This window comes from Muscardinus avellanarius, assembly GCF_963383645.1.
Source record: "Muscardinus avellanarius genome assembly, chromosome: 4".
Classification (NCBI taxonomy): Eukaryota; Metazoa; Chordata; class Mammalia; order Rodentia; family Gliridae; genus Muscardinus; species Muscardinus avellanarius.
This window is the reverse complement of record NC_137789.1, coordinates 11,613,648-11,634,375: the sequence shown is the minus strand read 5'-3', so window position 1 is coordinate 11,634,375 and position 20,728 is coordinate 11,613,648. Positions and strand designations below refer to the sequence as shown.

The following is a 20,728-nucleotide window of genomic DNA, read 5'->3' as shown; positions in this document are numbered from 1 at the left end:
ACCAGGCAATAAGAAGTCCATTCTCCAGAGTTTATTTTCTTCACTTCTAAGACATTTAAACAAATGCCAAAGAAAGGAGAAACAGATCTTAGGGTTTCTGAATCACTGTGGCCTGCATCCCCAACAAAGGGATATACATGGTTTTCTAGATGCCAATTATAAATCACATCTTAGATCAAAAGTCAATAAAATGAGTTTGCCCTAGGAGCAAAAATGTATGGGGCATGATAATTGAATTCATAAATGTAATTTACATTTATTGAGTACCTGATGCTATCAAGGCATATGGAAGACACTGGAAATTCAGAGGGGAGTAAGAGATGGCCCAGGCCAAAAGGAAATCATGTCGAGACCTGGGAAGCAGCCACGAAAATGCCAACATGAATGCACTGTGGAAAAAGAGTTGGCAATAATGCAAACAGATACAAGGCTGTACAGGACAGTCAAGCTTGAACCTTGAAGGATGGAGAGGATTTCACAGGACAAACAACAGGAGACAGAAAAGTATAGATGCAAATATACAAGGATCAGTGTCAGGAGAATCAATTTCTTGGGTTATATCAGAGGATCATGCAATTAATCGTAATGAGTGCAACACAGGCAGAAGAGCATCAAACACATTTTCTTCCTCCTTTCTCTACAAGCCTCGTAAAGGTACAGTAGGAGAACAGAATTGTATATTTTTACACAATGGATCTTTCTATTCTTATTGCCTCAGTCAATTATGTTAGCATGTTCTTGCAATTCACCATGCTCCATTCCGTGGAAGCCACCACCTCACTGCCTTGAATGGTTTAGCAAACTTCCTCCTACTTTGAAGTATAAGGTTGAGCCTTATGGAGCTGCTAAAAGCCCTGGAATATCAGACAATGAGGCCCTGCACAACACTGGAAGCACCCCTTCTGGCCATTTGACACAAGAAATGGATAGTGGGGATGCAATTAGGAGATGGAAGGGAACAGGAAGCTACACAAGTATTATGGTTTTGGGGAAACCTTCCTGTTTTGATGGGTCTGGACCCCTTAATTGCACGTTTCCTTTAACTTGGGAAGATACTGAATCCTATGTAATTACCAAGTTTCTGTCAAGCAACAAGCAGTTCTTGTGCCTTTTATGACCCTCAGGAAGACAGATGAGGTCTGGAGATGCACATTTAGCTTTGTCCAGCCCAAATGACAGGTGCAGAAGAGACCACTCAGGCAGGATATAAATAGTAAAGACAGAGCTGGGGGTGGTGGTGCACGCTTGTAAATCCCAGCATTTGGGAGGCTGAGACCTGGAGGATCGCGGTTCGCGGACAGCCTCAGCTACTTAGGGAGGCCCTCTGCAACTCAGTGAGACCTGGTTTCAAAATAAAGAACAAAAAATAGGGCAGGGGGTGTAGCTCGGAGGTCAAATGCCCCTGGGTTCCATCCCCAGACCCGCAAAAAAAAAAAAAAAAAAAAAAGTAAAGACAGAAACCCATAGAAAATGAGAAACTACTGTGTTTTAGGGGCTGTGGACACAAAGAAATAATAATATTGATTAGAAATCATTGAAGATTTCAGGAGGAAAACTAGAAGTAGTGAAAATAACATACAGTCCAAAGTATAAAAATTTCTATAAATGTTTTATTTATTTATTTATTTATTTTTGGTGGTACTGGGGTTCCAGGAAACCCTTCTACCTCTGGGCTACACTCCCAGACACCTATTTTTATATTTTCTATTTGGAAACAGGGTCTCTTGAGCCAGCGAGGCTGGCTTTGAACCTGTGCAAGCCTCCTGTCTTCGCCTCCCAAGCGCGTGGATTACAAGTGTGCACCACCACGTCCGGCTTATAAGTTTTTTTGTTTTAAAGGATGGCATTTTAAATGGCTACATACAAATAATTTTCAAAATAATTAAGCTAGAAAGTAGGATGTAGATTATATACACACTATAATTACAATGCATAATAGGTACACAGATATGACATAGATTTTAAGTCAGTTATTTTCTTTTGTAACGTTCTTTGCTCTTGTGTTTTTTTTTTGTGTGTGGTACTGGGGGTGGAACCCAGGGGCTTTCTACCTCTGGGCTATACTACCAGACCTATTTTTATTATTTATATTTTTATTTGGAAACAGGGTCTCACTGAGTTGCCGAGAGCCTCACTAGGTAGCTGAGGCTGACTTCGAACCTATGCGATTCTCTTGTCTCAGCCTCCCAAGCGCAGGGATTACAAGCATGCGCCACCACACCCGGGCTTTTGCTCTTGTTTTAACATGCAGTGTTAGATGAGGCAGTGACCTAAATATCCTGTTTTGGAGTGAGTCCTTGTGCTTCTGAAAACTGCAACCTATATAGTAATAGGGCTTCCTATTTCTTCCTGGATCTTTTTTTTTTTTTAATGTTTTATTTTATTTTATTTTTTTTAACAATTTTTTTATTGAACATAAATAGTATACATTTACACTATATTTGGTGCCCTCTCCCCCCCGCCCCCGTTTTCTCTCCCCCCCCCACCAATGGTTGGCCAGGTTAACCATGTCTTATTCATAATTTTACACATGTTCAGGTGAAGATGCTCCTTAATCAAGATCGGCTTTTCTCCTCTCCTATCTTTCCATTAAAACTTAGCTAGTATTTCCCCTCTAATATCTGGGGTCCTACTGGTATCCTTTGTGTTTTCTAGTTTGGGCATATTAGAGGAAACATGTGTATCTTCTCCTTCTGTGCTTGGCTGATCTCACTTAACATGATGCTTTCCAGGGCTTTCCATCTTCTTGCAAATGATATAATTTTGTTCTTCTTTATGGCTGAATAGAATTCCATTGTGTGTATTTCCCACAGTTTTGCTATCCATTCATCTGTTGATGGTGATCTGGGTTGGATCCATATTTTGGCTATTACAAATTGTGCTGCTATGAACATAGGTATGCATATGTTGCTGTATTTCTCTGAATTCAACCCTTTTGGAAAGATACCCAGGAGTGGTATAGCTGGATCATATGGTGGATCTATTCCCACCTTTCTTAGGAATCTCCACACAGATCTCCATAGTGGCTGAACTAGCTTGCACTCCCACCAACAGTGTAAAAGAGTTCCTCTTTCCCCACATCCTTGCCAGCATTTGTTGTTGTTTGATTTCTTTATGCTTGCTACTCTCACTGGGGTTAGATGGAATCTCAGTGTAGTTTTGATTTGCATCTCCCTGATGGCCAGTGATGAAGAACATCTTTTCATGTATCTATTAGCCCTTTGTATCTCTTCTTTTGTGAAGTGTCTATTTAGTTCATTTGCCCATTTCTTGATTGGGTTGTTTGTTTTGTTGGTGTAGAGCCTTTTGAGCTCTTTGTATACTCTGGATATTAGCCCCCTATCAGAATGGTGGCTGGTAAAGATCCTTTCCCATTCTGTAGGCTTCCTCTTTAGGTTATTGATAGTTTCCTTTGATGAGAAGAAACTTTTTAGTTTAATGTTATCCCACTTGTTTATTCTTGCTTTAATTTCCTGAGCTTTGGAGATTTTGTTGAGAAAGTTACTGCCTGTGACAATATGTTGTAGTGTTGAACCTATGTTCTCCTCTACTAACTTCACCGTCTCAGGTCTAATTTCTAAGTCTTTGATCCATCTTGAGTTGATTCCTGTGTTAGGTGAGATATAGGGGTTTAGATTCATCTTTTTACAAATGGTTAGCCAGTTCTCCCAGCACCACTTGTTGAAAAGGCTGTCTTTTCTCCAGCGTATGTGTTTGGCCCCTTTGTCAAAGATTAATTGACTAAAGATGTGTGGGTTTGTTTCTGTATCTTCTATTCTAATCCACTGGTCAGTATATCTGTTTTTGTGCCAGTACCATGCTGTTTTTACTACTATTGCTCTATAGTATAGTTTGAAGTCTGGGATTGTAATGCCTCCTGCGTGTTTCTTGTTATTGAGAATTGCTTTGGCTATTCTAGGTCTTTTCTTTCTCCATATGAACTTCATGATTGATTTTTCTAGGTCTCTGAAGAATGTCACTGGTATTTTAATGGGAATTGCATTGAACCTATAGATCAGTTTTGGCAGAATGGCCATTTTGATGATATTTATTCTGCCTATCCATGAGCACGGGAGATCTTTCCATCTTCCAAGGTCTTCTTCTATTTCTTTCTTTAATGTTTTATAGTTTTTGTTGTAGAGGTCTTTTACATCTTGGGTTAGGTTTATTCCTAGGTATTTTATTGGTTTTGAGGTTATAGTGAATGGAATTGTTGTTTTTGTTTCCTTCATTGTGGATTCGTTGTTGGCATAAAGAAAGGCCACTGATTTCTTTAGGTTGATTTTGTAACCTGCGACTTTGCCGAATTTGTCGATCAGCTCCAGAAGTCTTTTGGTTGAGTTCTTTGGGTCTTCCAGATAAAGGATCATGTCATCTGCGAATAAGGATAATTTCACTTCCTCTCTTCCTATGTGGATTCCTTTGATTTCCTTCTCTTGTCTGATTGCTGCAGCAAGAGTCTCAAGGACTATATTGAAAAGGAGAGGTGAAAGTGGGCATCCTTGTCTTGTTCCTGACTGTAGCGGGAAATCTTGCAGTTTTTCCCCATTCAATATAATGTTGGCTTTGGGTTTGCAGTATATTGCCTTGATGATGTTGAAGTACTTTCCTTCTATCCCAATTTTTTGCAGTGTTTTTAACATAAATGGGTGTTGGATTTTGTCGAATGCTTTTTCAGCATCTATTGCTATGATGATGTGGTTTTTGTTCTTGGTTCTATTTATGTGGTGAATAACATGTATTGATTTGCGTATGATGAACCAGCCTTGTTTTTCTGGGATGAAACCGACTTGGTCGTGATGAATTATTCTCTTGATATAGTTTTGAATGCGTATAGCTAGTATTTTGTTTAGAATTTTTGCATCTATGTTCATTAAGGATATTGGTCTGTAGTTTTCCTTTCTTGAGGTATCTTTATTTGGTTTGGGGATTAATGTGATACTGGCCTCATAGAAGGAATTTGGAAGAGTTCCATCTCTTTCAATTTCCCGGAACGTGTTATGAAGTATTGGTATTAGTTGTTCACTGAAGGTTTTGTAGAATTCAGCTGGGAACCCATCTGGGCCTGGGCTTTTCTTTGGTGGAAGAATTTTTATTGCCGTTTCTATTTCTTTGGTTGTTATTGGTTGGTTTAGGCTTGCTATGTCCTCTTGGTTGAGTGTAGGAAGGTTAACTGTGTTTAGAAATCTGTCAATTTCATCCAGGTTTTCAAATCTATTGGAGTATAAATTTTTAAAGTAGTTTCTGATAATGTTTTGAATTTCTTCACTATCAGTGGTGATATCTCCTTTCTCATTTCTAATTTTGGTAATTTGAGTTGATTCTCTTTTTCTTTTGGTTAGGTTGGCCAGGGGTTTATCAATTCTATTAATCTTTTCAAAGAACCAACTTTTTGTTTTATTGATTCTTTGAATTGTTTTTTTGTTCTCTATTTCATTTATTTCTGCTCTAATTTTGATGATTTCTCGTCTTCTGCTGGCTTTGGGAATGGATTGTTGCAGAATTTCTAGATCCTTGAGTTGTGTCATTAGGTTCTTTACTTGGTGGTTCTCCATCCTTTTTATGTGGGCACTCAATGCGATAAACTTTCCTCTTAGTACTGCCTTCATGGTGTCCCATAGGTTTTGGTAGGTTGTGTCTCTGTTTTCGTTTGTTTCCATGAATTTCTTTATTTCTTCCCTAATTTCTGCTCTTACCCATTCGTCATTTAGTAGTGTATCATTCATTCTCCATGAATTTGAATACTTTCTTTCGAGTTTCCTGTTGTTGATTTCTACTTTTATTCCATTGTGGTCTGAAAAGATGCATGGGATTATATTACATTTTTTGAATTTGCTGGTATTTTCTTTGTGTCCCAGGATGTGATCTATTTTGGAGAAGGTTCCATGGGCTGCTGAGAAGAAAGTGTATTCTGTAGTTCCTGGTTGAAGTACTCTGAAAACGTCTATTAGGTCCATTTGGTTTATGGTTTCCTTTAGTTCTAAAGCATCTTTACTCATCTTTTGCCTTGAAGATCGATCCAGTGGTGTGAGAGGCGTATTAAAGTCTCCCAGAATTATTGTATTTGGGTCTACTTGGGATCTTATGTCCAGAAGGGTTTGTTTTACGAATGTGGTTGCACCCACATTTGGGGCATAAATATTTACTATCATTATATCTTCTTGGTGTATTGTTCCTTTTAATAAAAGGAAGTGCCCTGATTTGTCTCTTTTGATGTGTTTTATTTTAAAGTCTGTTTTGTTGGATATCAGGGTTGCTACCCCTGCTCTTTTTCGGTCACTGGTGGCATGGTATATCTTTTTCCATCCTTTCACCTTCAGCCTGTGAATGTCTTTGGCTGTGAGGTGAGTTTCTTGCAGACAGCATATGTTTGGATTATGTTTCCTAATCCACATTGCCAGTCTATGTCTTTTGATTGGTGAGTTAAGTCCTTTGACATTAAGTGATATTATTGAAATATGCTTTTTGTTTTCTGCCATTTTGTGTTCTGTCTACTCTTGGGTGTTGTGATCTTTCTTCTTTACTTAAATGGCCCACTTATTAACTTCCTCTCTTCTCTGATTCTGGAGTCTGCTTCTTTTTTCTTCCTTATGATTTATTTCTTTAAGAATTTTCTCTAGTGTTGGCTTTGAATTCATGAATTTTTTGAGATTCTGTTTATCCTGAAAGACTTTGGTTTCACCATTGATCTTGAATAGTAGTTTTGCTGGATAGATTAATTTGGGCTGGAAGTTATGTTCTTCCAGGGTCTGAATCACGTCGTACCAGTCTCTCCTAGCATTCCTGACCTGGGTTGTATAGTCTGGGGTGATTCTTATTGTTTTGCCTCTATATGTCACCTGTCCTTTTGTTCTCACTGCTTTTAAGATTCCTTCCTTGGCCTCTATGCTGGTCAATTTGGTTATTATGTGGCGTGGAGTGGTTTTTCTTTGGTCCTGTCTCAGTGGAGTTCTGTATGCCTCCTGTACTTGAAGATTCAAGTCTCTTTCCATATTTGGAAAATTCTCTGAGATTATTTCCTTGAAGATATTACATATGCCCTTGGTCTGTACCTCTATCCCTTCCTCAATGCCTATTATCCGTAAATTGGGGCACTTCATATTATCCCATAATTGCTGGATGTTTAGGTTTTGTTGCTGTAAAGATTTCTGTATATCGCTGACTGTGTTTTCGGTTTGGGATGTACTGTCTTCTAATATTGATATTCTGTTTTCCATTTCATCTAATCTTCCAGAGTTTCTTTCTATTGCTGTCTTCATTTCACTTATTGCCTCTTTCATTTCATTCCAGACCTCTTTCTGATTCTTTTTTAGTGTTTCTATTTCACCTTTAACCTCCTCTATACTTGTTTTAAAACCTTTCATCATATTGAACAACAAGATTCTGAACTCCCCTTCTTGCATTTCTAGTAGGTCAGTATTCGTGATTTCTGCTGTCTCTTCATAACTCCTGGTTCTCATATTTATAGTGTTCTCTGTCCTGTTTTTCTGATTTCTACCCATCGTTCGTGAGTAATGTGTTTAGTCAAATCTTAATATTAGGAGTTTAGGGGTATCGGCAAGTCAGCAGAGCCTTTCCAGTGTTGAGGGTGGGTGATGTGGGAGGAGCTGGGGTGATGGGTAAAGGAGTCAGATTAGGTGGAGGATATGTTAGGTTGAGAAGGACTTTAAGTATGATAAGGTAATAACTTGCTAGGAATGAGAGAGAGTTGACTACTAGGACTCTTGTTGTTAGTAGAGTAGTTATGGATATAAGAAATACTTTGAGTTTTAAACCATGAGGTATATTATGGGGAAAAGTTTTGGGGGAGAAATGTATGTAGGTTAGTGTGGGAAGGTTTGTAAATAGGGATGCTGGTAGGAGCAGACAGACATAAAAAAAAAAAAAAAGAATCCCCACAAGATACCAAGACTATTATGTAATCCAAGAAAAAGGAAGGTAAACCAATCAAAGGAGGAGAATGAAAGAAAAGGAAGGAAAGAGGAAGAAAGAGGAAAAAGGAAGAGGAATAAAATAAAAGGAACTAGCAGCCGTGTGAAATAAAAAAATAAGGCAAACTATCCAATGTATATATATATATATATAAAACAACAAGTTAAAGTAAGAGAAGTTTGGATTAAAAGAAGAAAAAAAAAAGAAAAAAAAATAAAACAGCAATAACCATACTAAAACAAAAGCACTTTAAAAGCAAAATAAAACATAACATCCACATTAAAAGTAAAACAAACAGTCCTCCTTATTTACGCATATGGGGTCAGGTCCATATAATATGTGCGTATCTGATTGCTTGGTAGCTTTCAGGATACCATCCAATGTCTCTTAGTTTTCTTTGTACTCTATTTTTATCTTCTTAAGTCACTCTGGGTGTTTGGACACCTTTTTCTCCTTTAGCTGCTTTAGGTTTATGTGTCCGGGTGTCTGGATTCACTGTTATTTGATTCTGTACAGTTCACAGATTCTGCGAAATTCTAACCTGTGGTCAGCACATCTGCACTCACCACCCTTGCCTCCAGCCTGTGCTTCCCTACAGCAGGGGTGGAGAGTGACTAAAGTGTAATTGGAACTTCCCCCTGAGGTCCTGAGCAGATTTTGTGGCCTGATGGATTTTCTTGTGTCTCTGGAAATTCCAGCTGGGCTAGCCGGTGTGGTCCCAAGATGTGCCCTGGGCAAATGAATGCTGGTTCCTGGGTGGCCACACTTACTGCCAGAGCTCTGCCTATTCCAAGAGTGCAGGCTGGATGCACTGTTAATACTGGACCCTAGTGAGAGTGGGTGCAGCTGTCTATTGCTGCTGGTATGTTCTTCCAAGGTGTATTGAGCTGTGTTCTCACTTAGAACTAAGCATCTGGCTACCCGGAGGTTGGGAATACCCAGCGGTGGGCCAGGGGTGCAGGGTAGGTGCTCAAGGGTCCAGTGTGCTGTGTCCAGCAATGGTCTCTGCCTCCCACGGGACGTAGAGGCTGGGGGTGCCCCAAGGAGATTTCCGGGTCTCCCAGTGCTTTTGCAGCCTGGAGGGTAGGCTCTGGCAAGGTGGCAGGGGTTAGCCACAGAAGCAGGCTCCAATTTAGGGGGGCAGTGTACAGGCACTGATTACTAGTAGGGGACAGGCAGGATGCGTGAGGAGAGTGCTCTGAGGCTTGAGCCCGTGGTGGGGGGTTGAGACTGCGCACACGCTAGGACCCCAGTTTACTAGGGCGCCCTCAGGTACCTGTCTTGGTGCAGGAATCCGTGTGAGTCTCTGTGCCGATGTGATCCGGTCGCTGGTGGGCAGACAGAGTTCTGGTGGGTGCTGCTCGCTGCTTAGGATGCGGTCCTAAGTCCGTTTTTATTCCCGGATTATCTTGCCGTGGTAATATCGGGCAGGCAGCTCCTTGGACAGCTGCTAAAGCAGCCCGCGGCTCAGCGTTCCAATCCGCGGTCAGATTGTATCTTCAGCAGGTCCCGTGTCCGATCTTTGTTCTTCTTGTTCAAGTTCAGGGTTCCGCCGAGGTACCAGGATGTGTTTTGGTTCCTGGTATGTATTTATTTTGTTGATTTAGACACTGCTTTCTCAGTATTTAAACTTTATTTTCTTCAGCTACTGAGAGGTGCAGTGTCCCTCAGTCGCCATTTTGAGAAAAAACCTTCCTGGATCTTTTAATAATAAAATACAATAATGCCAAGATTTGTATGAGAAATGTCAAGCATTGGGCAAGGTTTCTAGTATATATATTTTTTTTTATAAAAGAAAGGCTACCTGAGGGGGATGGGAGGGAGGGAGGAAGAGGAAAATTCCCCAATGTACATGATGTACATTTTCAAACATATCAAAGTCAATTACTAAGTCAAACATGAGAAGGAGGGGAGTGGGGAATGAGGAGGGAATTGGGGAAGGGATAAATAAGTGATGTGTGCATGTATGCCTCTACTATCTTGAACTCCATTAAGAGGTATGACTACAATACACCAATAAAAATTTAAAAATAAATAATTTGTACATCTCCTTTTCCCTGTGAAAAGGACGAGTTAATAAGAATACATCATTTATTTTTTGTGGTACTGGGGTTCCTGGAAACCCTTCTACCTCCAGGCTACACTCCCAGACCTATTTTTATACTTCTTTTAAATTTGGAAACAGGGTCTCTTAAGCCAGTGCAGCTGGCTTCGAACCTGCGTGATCCTCCTGTCTCTGCCTCCCAAGGGCGTGGGTTACAAGGGTGCACCACCACGCCCAGCTAGAATACATCATTTTTTTTACTTTTAAAGTATACTTCAGTGTGCACTGGCACTGTGGTATCCACATTACAAAAAAGAAGTCAAAGGCATTTTATCAGGAATGATGCACTGTGATGGAAGATGAGCAAACACTGAAGATGCAGGGGGTGTGGGCAGACCAGGCTCTTACATTAGATGAACTCCAGCCAAGAAGATGGGGGTCACTATGCATCTGGGATAAGTCGGTGGAGGGTAGGCAAATAATTACAAGTGAATATTTATTAGGAAATATTCTGTGCAGAGTACTCTCTGAATGAATTTACATGCTCTATTTTATTTAATCCGTAATCAAAAGAGAGCTACTATTCTTATTCCCATTCTATGGAAGAGAGTGATTACAGACGCATTTTTTTTGCTTCTGAATATGCCAAGTTTTCTTCATTCAGATGATACAGATAATGGAAAATCACAAAGTGATTCCCTCTATGTCTGAAAAACATGGGAATCCCATGGCACAAGAAGGCGCTACAGGGAACAATATGTGATTCCGTTTATAAGAAACAAGCACTTTACACGCTACAGCTTCCTTTGATAACCCATGATTATTGACTGAGGATCCACTGTGCACCAAGGATGGCAGCATGCTGGGAGATGCCATATTGATGTTAGGACACCAGCATAAGGTGTCATGAATTATCTTGGCAATATGTGTTAAGAGGGGAAAGAAGAATTTTGCACAATGATAACTGAAGAAGGGTTTGAGCCTTGGCCCATGCAAATCTTACAGAATGAATTTTCGGTGCCCATTCCATTGCTGTGGAGATCCCATGGCATTCATTGCAAACTGATGTGGCAAGAAGGAAAGAGATGAGTCATTTTTCAGAAGTCACTGTGAGTTCTAGCTTATTGACTGATTGACAGGCAAGCTGATCGCTAGCAATGGCAGCTCTTGGTGCAAGGAGCATGACGAAGTGTGGATAGGAGAAAAACAAAGCTGTGCTGCCTCCCCCCCGAGCCTCAGGCGGCTCCCCAACATGTCCAAGGAATGGGGGTGTCGCCTTGGGTGCAGGTGGGGAGCACTTGTTCTGAGCTCCAAGCTGGTCGCTGTACTCTTAGGCTGGGGAAAGGAGTGTATGACATACGTCTGGAGGGCTCTAGTACAATTTTACAGTGCTTTGGTTTATTCTAAATTCTGGTTTCCATAGTTTTCTCTCTCTCTCTTTTTAATCTGCTGTGATTCTTACTGATTTTAGTATGTAACATATTTGTTGCTGCTCTTGCTATTTTTAATATTTTTGTCTTTATCACTCATTTTGAGAAATTTGCTTATATATACTTGTGTGTGCCTAATATTTCTTATGCTTGGGTTTTTTTTTTTGAGGCTTCTAGATCTGTAGATTTATAGTTTTCATCAAATTTGGAAAATTAGGCCGTTAGTTCTTTAAGTAGCTTTTCTGTCATTTTTTTCCTCTTCCATTTTTTGTTTTTTTGGTTTAGAGGGGTGTTACTCAAATTATGCATGTGTTATGTTGCTTAAAATTATCCCTGGTACTGTTTTAATTTTAATGCTTAATGATTTTTTATTTCATTTTGGATTCTTCAACTGCAATGTGACATGTTTTATAAATGTCCTTTGTCAGCAATGTTTTATGTTTTTAATTTTCTTTCAATATAGTTTTGTCCTCACAAATTGTCTCCTCTCTCCTCTCCTCTCCTCCCCTCCCCTCCCCTCCCCTCCCCTCCCCTCCCCTCCCCTCCCCTCCCCTCTCCTCTCCTCTCCTCTCCTCTCCTCTCCTCTCCTCTCCTCTCCTCTCCTCTTTTTTCTTTCCCTCTCCTTTCTTCTGTCTGTCTCTGTTCTGTGGTACTAGGCATTGAACCCAGGGGTGTTCTACCTCTGAGCGATATCCACGGACCTATTTTATTTTATTTTTCATTGTGAAACAAGGGCCTCACTAATTTGCCAAGGGCCTCACTAGCTTGTTTAGGCTGGTTTTGAACCTGAGTTCCTCCTGTCTCATTCTCCCAAGTGCTGAGATTATTGCTCCAGCACCTTCCTTTGTTGTCTCTTCCTCTTCCCTCCTCCTCCTCCTCCTCCTCCTCCTCCTCCTCCTCCTCCTTCTTCTTCTTCTTCTTCTTCTTCCTCTTCTCTCTCTCTCTCTCTCTCTCTCTCTCTCTCTCTCTCTCTCTCTCTCTCTCTCTCCCCTCTCTCTCTCTCTCTTTCTGTAATGCACATATGCACATTGAACCCAGGGATATTTTACCTTTGAGCTACACCACTATTCCTATTTTATATTTGCCGAGGGCCTCACTAAGTTGCAAACACTGGCTTTGAATCCGAGATCCCCTATCTCAGCCTCCCAAGTACTAGGATTACAGCTGTGTACCATTGCACCAGGCACCTTCTTTCTCTTTAAACATTCGTAAACAAGTTGTAGTCCCTGTCCTGTGCTGGACTTTCAGATAATCATGTACAACTTCACAATATCATCTTTCCTTAAAGAAGTTCATAAACTTGAGGAGGTAGGATTCCTCCCTAGTTTGATTAATCGAGTATTGGGACTGGATAGGATGTGATTACCTCGAGGATGTCTAAAGATCTCTACACGGGATGTAGAATGACTGGAAGAAGTCAGGTTCGCCAAAATGCACAGTGTAAGAGGGAGGCTGGGAGACTGGGTGGGACTTGAGTAAGTGGGAAGGAAATGTCTGGATGTCAGGATGTAAGTCACAGAGAATTACACCTCTGTGGGGACACTGGGACCCTTTACAACTACAGCCAGCTCTGACTGCGCTCCAGAATATAGTCAGTTGTTTCTGCAAATGTACCGTGGTACATTGTAAAGGGTCTGAATCTAAAACGAGAGTCCTCCGAGGAGCCTCCTGAGAACCAGTCCAGGTGCTAGAGATGGTGACACCCCGGGTTCAAGCATGTAATTTGCATGGTTTCACAAGCCAACAAGACGTCTTTCCTAACCCTAGCGTGCTTCTCAAGTTGTGGCTGGATTCGGTCCTGTCTTCCTCACTTCCTGCAACTTCACTCTTACTCAGTTAACTGATAAGCTTCCAATTCAGTTCTGTATTATAATCCATACCACACATCACAGCAGCCTGGTGTTTGGTCGCCTGCTTTTGAAGGGGGTATGGTTTCTCATGAGGTGAGGTGAAGCAAAACTTCAGCTCTAGATGAGGAAATCCAGGCTTGTGATTTGCTTGGGGGCACACATCTGTGTCTGTTTGGGGTTGGATTAAGCCTTTTAGAGGGGTTAAATATCAAATTTATTCTAGTTTGGCAGACAAATGCCCAGGTAGAGAATCACAACTTTATATATTAGGCTATCAAATAGTGACACCAATCTGGGTTATGGGAGATGATGGTGAAGATGATGGCTAGGGTCAGAGTTTGCTGACTTCCTAGCAAGTGGATCATGTGGTTTGGAGGAAAGTTATAAAACTCCAATCTGTATTTATTTTATGCCATTTTAACTTTATTCCCACTTTTTCATCTGTTTCATGATGTTTCAGGTATGCTAGAATGGTGTTACAGGTTTGTACAGGTATGTTAATCTATGATATGTGTGAAGTGCATCCTTGAAATCTTTTAACTGAAAATAATGTCACTCGTGGTTGACATTTGATGAGCTAATACTCTGTGCCATGTGTGTCTCTACATGCTTTATATGGAGTCATTCACTTAATTGTCATAACCATTCAATGAATATCAAGGCACTGCTTTTACCCTTATTTTATGGATAAGGAAACTGAGGTACAGGAGGGAAGCTGGGCTTACCAACCACTCTCTTGGGACTGGCAAACTAAGGGATGCTGTGGCTCTGAGCTTGGAAGCTCAGGCATGAGGTCAAAGGTATGGTTAAGATGTGAGGAATAGGTCTCGAACTGCTACTTCATATTAGACACTATATTAAAAATAGCACCTCCCACTCATCTAGACAGGCTTCATGAGGACGTCTTACTTAACTACACAATAACCACATGAAGCATATATTCATTTTACCATTTTACAGATGAGAAAACTTGGGTTCAGAGAGAAAGAACTGGCTTTGTTGGAAAGGGAAAGCCAGCTTTGCCTGGCTCTGAGCATCCAAGTCTTGGGCCAACTTTCTACCCCAATTTTGGGCCACTTCTCACGCCCTCTAAACTAACAAATTCTCATGGAGCTGGCATCACATGGAGTGTGCTAAATTGGGGAGGAAGTCCCAGGCACCCACTGGTCTTCCCATTTTGCCCTGACAGGACCTAATCCCATCCAGCTCTACGGAGCCTTAGGAAAAGTCAGTACCTCCTCCAGAAATGGGAATCAAAAGAAAGGCAGACATGGTTCTAACTATAGTACCAGGCAATGCTAATTCAGATAAAAGAGAAGGAAAAACAGAAGGAAGAATGAGAAGAAGCGAGAAAGATAGAAACCCTGACAGGAGTGCTGCTGAGTGCACTGTTATCTCCTGAGCCTACTTGCATCCCTTGTAGCATGGATAGCAGTCGCTTCTTCCCCAGGCACATGAGGACTTCAAGCAAGAGCTCTGCACACATAGGCAGAAGGAGGGGAAGCTTTTTGTCCTTTTCAGAACGCTCTTACCAATTATGAGACCTAGGAGAAATCACAGAGCCCTTTCTTTTCTCACATGTTGGAGGGGGTCTCTGAGTGTGGTGGCCTCTTTGAAAACAAGGATGCCAAGAATCCTCAGAACACGGACTTGGTTGCAGTCTTCTGGGACCTCCTAGCTGTTCTCCCTCCTGATCCAGAACTTCTGAAAGCCCAATTTGTAAGTCTGGGTCATGGCTATCAGACCCCTTAGATTGATCCCAAGTCCAACAGATAGATCAGCAACTCTGTGTCCAAGGGAGGGTCAGAGGTACATGGTGATGCGCGTTTCCCGTTAAAATGTCCCTGGCCCAGTGGTGCCCTGGGCACTCTCCCTACCACTTTGATTTTAATGTAGTTGTGGGTCTTGGCTTTTGTTGTCTTTCCTTCCCTCTCCTGCCTTGCTAGCCCACACTTCTCCTTCCTTCCTTCCTTGAAGCAGTATAGTTTGAGCAATCACTCTGCTTATAATGTAGACAATGACCCATTCTACTATAAGACTTAATAGGGGGAAATGAGTAGGGAAGGAAGAGACAAGGGAAAGAAGGAAATTGATAGAGGGAAAGGTAAAGATGGCAGAAATGCAGTAAAAAAGAGAGAAATTGGAAAAGAGTAGAGACAGGAAAGAGGCAGAGGAGGAAGCAGGTGAGAGGACAGGGGAAGCAGAAGATGTAAGAGGAGAAGAGACAGAAAAGAAGAAGAAAAAAGGAAGGAGAAAGACGTGGAAGGACAGCAGGTCTCCTGAGTACTCTAAGGTCCTCAGCCCATCCTGTTTACTTGGAGCTGGTGGAGATCTCTATTTCCAACTCTCACCAAGGGGAGCTTGTACATAAATACCTCTGGGTAGGAGCAGATATCTGTAAACACAGCTGAGGAATTGAAAGTCAGGTTCTTCAAGGGTATCGACTTGTCAAAATCACACCACAGCTGCGGATTAAAAAAAAAAAGAACAACAACAACAAAAAACAAAAAGACACAGGAACAACAAAGTCAGTGTGAATGTTGGAAATGGAGTGTGTGCTATCAGATGCTGGGCTCTGGTGCAGCATGGGGAGGGGTTTGGGAGGGGAGTTGCCTGCAGAATGGAGGTGCCAGCTGCAATTGCCTCTTTTATTGAAAAAAGTCACAAGTGCTGGCTCAAAAAAATATTATGCAATCCAGTCACACAGTGTCACTAGAATGTGCTCATGGCATCCAGAAGAGAGAGCTAGGTGGCAGGAGAAAAGGGTCTGGGGTAAACTCACAGCCTGTCTCCAGATCAACATCTGAGAGGATTCCAGGGACCTAAAGGGGTACATTTTCTGATTCTTAGCACTGGGGTGATGGGCATGTCCTAGGACAGGTGTTATAGCTGGAGAATTTTGGACATTCAGACAAGAACAACTACCATTGACTGAATGCCTTCTCTGTGCCAGGCACTTTGTGTAAAAAAAAAAAAAAAAAAAAAACAAACAAACAACCTCACAATCACCTCATGATGTAGCTACTTTTTTTTTTATCCCCATTTTACAACCAAAAAAATGTATGAAACTCTGAGAAGTAAAGTAACTTGTCCGGGGTCACTGAGCTGGTGACGGTTGGAGCTGAGATTTGAAGGCAGTCTATTTGACTCCAATAGCCTCTGACACACCACTTCCACAGTGACTTTGACCTAGAGACACTGGGCTTCTTTCCAAATTCTGCACCCTAGAACTATTTGACTCATTGTCAAGACTTGAGGTTCTGGCTACCACTCCACAGCATGTAACCAATGACCCCGTGCACCTCCAGTTCAAAAGCCATAGTCTGTGAAACATTCCTTACCTAGGTGATGAGATTTCTTAGGTAGTAATTTTTCTTTTTCCTTATCCCATAAGTCCTTCACTACAAGGACAATCACAGGTTTTGAGCAAAGTACTTATGTGCCAATTTCACAGTGAATTTCAGGCAGTCTTAGTTGCCATGTCATGGCCAGCAATGGTGGGAGGCTACAGCTTAGGTCAGTGGATAGCTGGGGACATTCCCTCATGGCCCAAAGGGCACAGTGATGGTGTCAGCCACAAGACAATAATTCCACTAGCCTTTCTCAACATGCCAAGTTTAAGATCTGGAACTGGATAAATCACCTCTCAAATCTAGCTGCCCAAGTTCTAGACAACATAGACTATTTGGTTGTATGCAGAAAGTATCTACCTCTACCTTGGCACAATTCTAGAAAGAACATGATGTCATTAAAATGTGGATCGCCAAATTAAAAATAGTAATGAATATTGGAATTTTGTCCGAGTTCAATGCAGCACATCAAACATAAATCTTTAGAAAGTCATAGGCAAGCAACTCGAGCTTTCCAAAATACAGTTTCCTTATCCATCAAGTGGGGACAATAATACCTACCTGCTGTACATAGTAGGTGCTTTTAAAATGACATATATTTGATTTCCATCTCCCCCACCCCACTCCCACTCCAGGAGATACAATTTAACATATTAGAGTGAGCATAGGTCATGGAGTCAGACAGACCTTATTAGCAAGTTATTTCATGTCTCTGAGCTCAGTTTCCTTAGCCATAAAGTGGGGATAATAAGACTTACCTCACGGTGTTTACGTGAGGATTAAATACACACACAAATGTGAAGTTCCTTCTTTATGCATGGCACATAGCAGATAGGTACAGGGACTTTTAATAAGTCAATGGCACCTCTTATTTATAGTTATAATTGATTGGCCACTGACAGCACAGAAACTAAAGGGCTTTTGGGCTTCTTCTTTGGAGCAAATACCCTTCTCTTCTGGGATGAACAACTTTCTAACAGTAAAACACACACACCTGACAGTAGCTACATCTATGTTCTTTGTCTCTATCCTTGGGGCTGGACTGCACATAGCGGTAGCTAGTACCAAGGATGGGAAATACAAGAAGCTGCAGGATCCATGCATTCTTAGTTCCTGACTGTTACTATTTCCTAGACACCAGAGGTTCAGAGGGCTCGGGATGCTTACAATATTCAGGATGGCACCCAGGAAATTAATCAAGATGGAGGCAAAGATGATGACGTTCCGGGCCAAGTAGGTCTCATTAATCCAACAGCAAGTTTTCCGGAGGACGAGAGGTAAACATTTATAATCCTCTGCCGTGGTGATGAGAACCAGGGCTGAGTGCAGCATAATCAGAACAGAGAACTGGATGGTCATTGGCATCACTCTGTGGGAAACACAGAACATGGGGTCACATGGTTCCAATCATCTGATTCCTGCTTCCTATAAACCCTGGTAATCTTACTTGTGACAACCCTTCCCCACCTCTTGCTCCCAATAATCTTCTAAAGTTGTATTTACTCAGGAAGATGCATTCTGTTAATAAATTCTGCTAATACATCCATATTTAGACTACTCTCTTGATGAAATGTATGGCTTCATTTATTGTCCCTGCTTATTTTTCCTCCTTCTCTTATCATTCACTCTTCTCACTGGGAAACTGCGGCAAAGGCAACACACCATGACATTTTGTCTCAGTACCTGATAGGTACTCCCCTCAGGTGATAGGGGCCCACAGGTTTTTTCCTGTTCAAGGTGAATTTTATGAAACTATCCCTCTCCAACTACTCTGATGCCAAGCACTGGACTTGGCATTCATTTCAAGTTTCTCAGTTTGGTTTAGTGATTGCTATGGTCTGTTTGGCTATATTATATGCCATTTGAGACATGGGTAAGAGTACAGTCTGAGGCATGGTGAGGAGAAGCCAGCTATTCTTGCCCAAGGCTTCACCATCACTCTCAAGTTTACTCCCCAGACTTCAGCTCTCACCAAAGCTGTGTCCCATGGAAACCTGTATCTGTTGATCACATCTACTGGGTTTCAGTATGTTTCTGGTAACTCAGTAATCTACAACTCTATCTCTAGAAGCATATTTGACTGCTTTCTCTCCTTGTCAACCATCAGCAGGCATGTTGATTTTCCGTGGGAATTTATTTCTTGTTCTCTACTCTGTTCAACCACATGTGCCCTATACTGGTGTTTCCAATCTTCCCACCTCTATTTCATCCAGCCAATCTGGGCAGGCATTAAAAGGTTCCTTGATAAGAAGTGACCAAAGATTTTATATCTTCTTCTACAAGTTGAAGCTTATCTTTCTGGTGTTGGTATCATCCCTTGGTTTGTACCCATAAGTACATGCTAAGTGAATGGTGTTAGACCCATCTTCTCCTTCTAACACTATCTCTTACCTAAGATAAGATCTACTTTACATATTACCTGGACAAGCTCACTCGCTGAACATTGTTATTTATTATAAAAAACATGAATATAAATAGTGCTCTAAGTGGTAGACACTATGCTGGACACTTTATCTGTAATATCTACTTTCCATTCTTCAAAAACAAACCTAGGAGGGCTTTTTCTTCCAGATGAATATTTAAGGCTCACAGTGAAAGTTTCCCAGGGGTCATTCATTTGGCTAATGGTAAAGTATGGTTAAAGTCCACCATGCTGCATTACTGTGCTATTCTAACCACTTTTGTAATATCTCTCCTGTTGTTGCCTCTGTGATTTCATCATAGTATTTAATAAGTTTTGTTTGTAGGCACAGTGCTAGGCATTGGGGTACCAGTACCATAAACCTATCTTCATTTTCTATCATCCAGAAGGGAATATGACATACATAGAGTGAACATTTATGTGATACCCTGAGATCCAGAAGGAGTTATGGATAACTATCACTTGGAAAGGAAGAAAGGCAATCAGGGAATCTTTCACAAAACAGGTGACATTTGGGTTAGGATTTGGAGGCTGAAGACAAGGTTTTTAGATAGGGAAATTCTTGGAACAAGAGCAAATCATGAGAACAAGTGATCTGTGTGTTTCCAGTCTTTCAATCACCTCACCAGCTAGGCAATTGAAAGACACCCAGAAAAGAAGTGTCCCTCAAATACTGTTCTAGAGACCTTTCTTCTGTAGGCAAAGTGCAGATGTGAAGGACGATAGATTAATCAAGAAGGATGTGGAAAGATCTGTGTATTTGAAAGACAACTGTAGGGGTCAGAGGGTGATATAGTAGAGAAGAAAGTGTTTAGAAAAATATTTACAAGCTGGACATGGTGGTGCATGCTTGTAATCCCAGCATTTGGGAGGCTGAGACAGGAGGATCTGAATTCGAGGACAGTATCAGCTACTTAGTGAGGCCCTTTGCAACTCAGTGAGACCCTGTTACAAAATAATGAATAAAACATAGGGCTGTGGGTGTAGCTTGGAGGTACAATGCCCCTGGGTTCCATCCCCAGTACCAAAAAAAAAATAAGATTTATAGAGTCAAGGCATAAATTTAAAAGTGTGAGACACAAGACAAGAGTACTAATGGTTGAGGGGTGCTGGAAAGAAGTGGAGGCCATCTTAGTAAGCATGTGTGTGGTTTTCTTGGGATGGAAGTCATCAAAGATGACACTAATGTTACCATTCTAAATGAGTAAGCACAGGAGAAGAAGCTAGTCTCTACAGGGAGTAAGTGATAAATTTGACTTTGGGAAGGCTAAATATTTGGCACTGTAGAACATTCCATTGGAAATACCTAGATGCACAAGCAGTTAGAGGGGCATTTGTGGACCTCTGGGGCTGGAGTGAATAGGTGATGGTTGAAGGTTTGGGAATGAAAGAACTTGCCCAAGGAGGCTGTGCACAGCAAGAGGAAAGAGGACCCAAGATGAGATCATGAGAGAAGCTAATGGGATGGAAAAAGAGACAATAGCAAAGATGTTTTAGGAAGTGAGTTCAGAAAAGCAGCAGTGTGAGAGTGCCTGGCATCCTGGCAGCAGGACCAGGGGAGGTAAAAACTTTACAAAAAGGGTGTAAAGAAGAGTGTCAATTCCTGCTGTGCACTCAGGCAACAGGGAGGCCTGGAGGTGACTCCCCCTGCAGCCTCAGATGTTGTTGTTATAGAGTTTTTATAAAAAAATGCTTGCACG

At 41.4% G+C, this 20,728-nt stretch overlaps 1 protein-coding gene across 3 annotated transcripts in view; it reads right to left on the bottom strand.

The window, feature by feature from the left end:
• Positions 1 to 20,728, bottom strand: part of ADCY8 (adenylate cyclase 8) — a gene marked incomplete at both ends in the record, with an annotated part of 223,274 nt that overhangs the window by 48,003 nt on the left and 154,543 nt on the right. For 2 of the 3 annotated variants that reach the window (XM_080695322.1, XM_080695324.1), the window contains 2 exons: positions 15,632 to 15,721; positions 17,774 to 17,975. In XM_080695322.1, coding sequence (XP_080551448.1) covers positions 15,632 to 15,721; positions 17,774 to 17,975 — 292 coding nt within the window. The remainder of the gene's footprint in view (positions 1 to 15,631; positions 15,722 to 17,773; positions 17,976 to 20,728) is intronic. The other variant, XM_080695323.1, reaches the window with a different exon arrangement.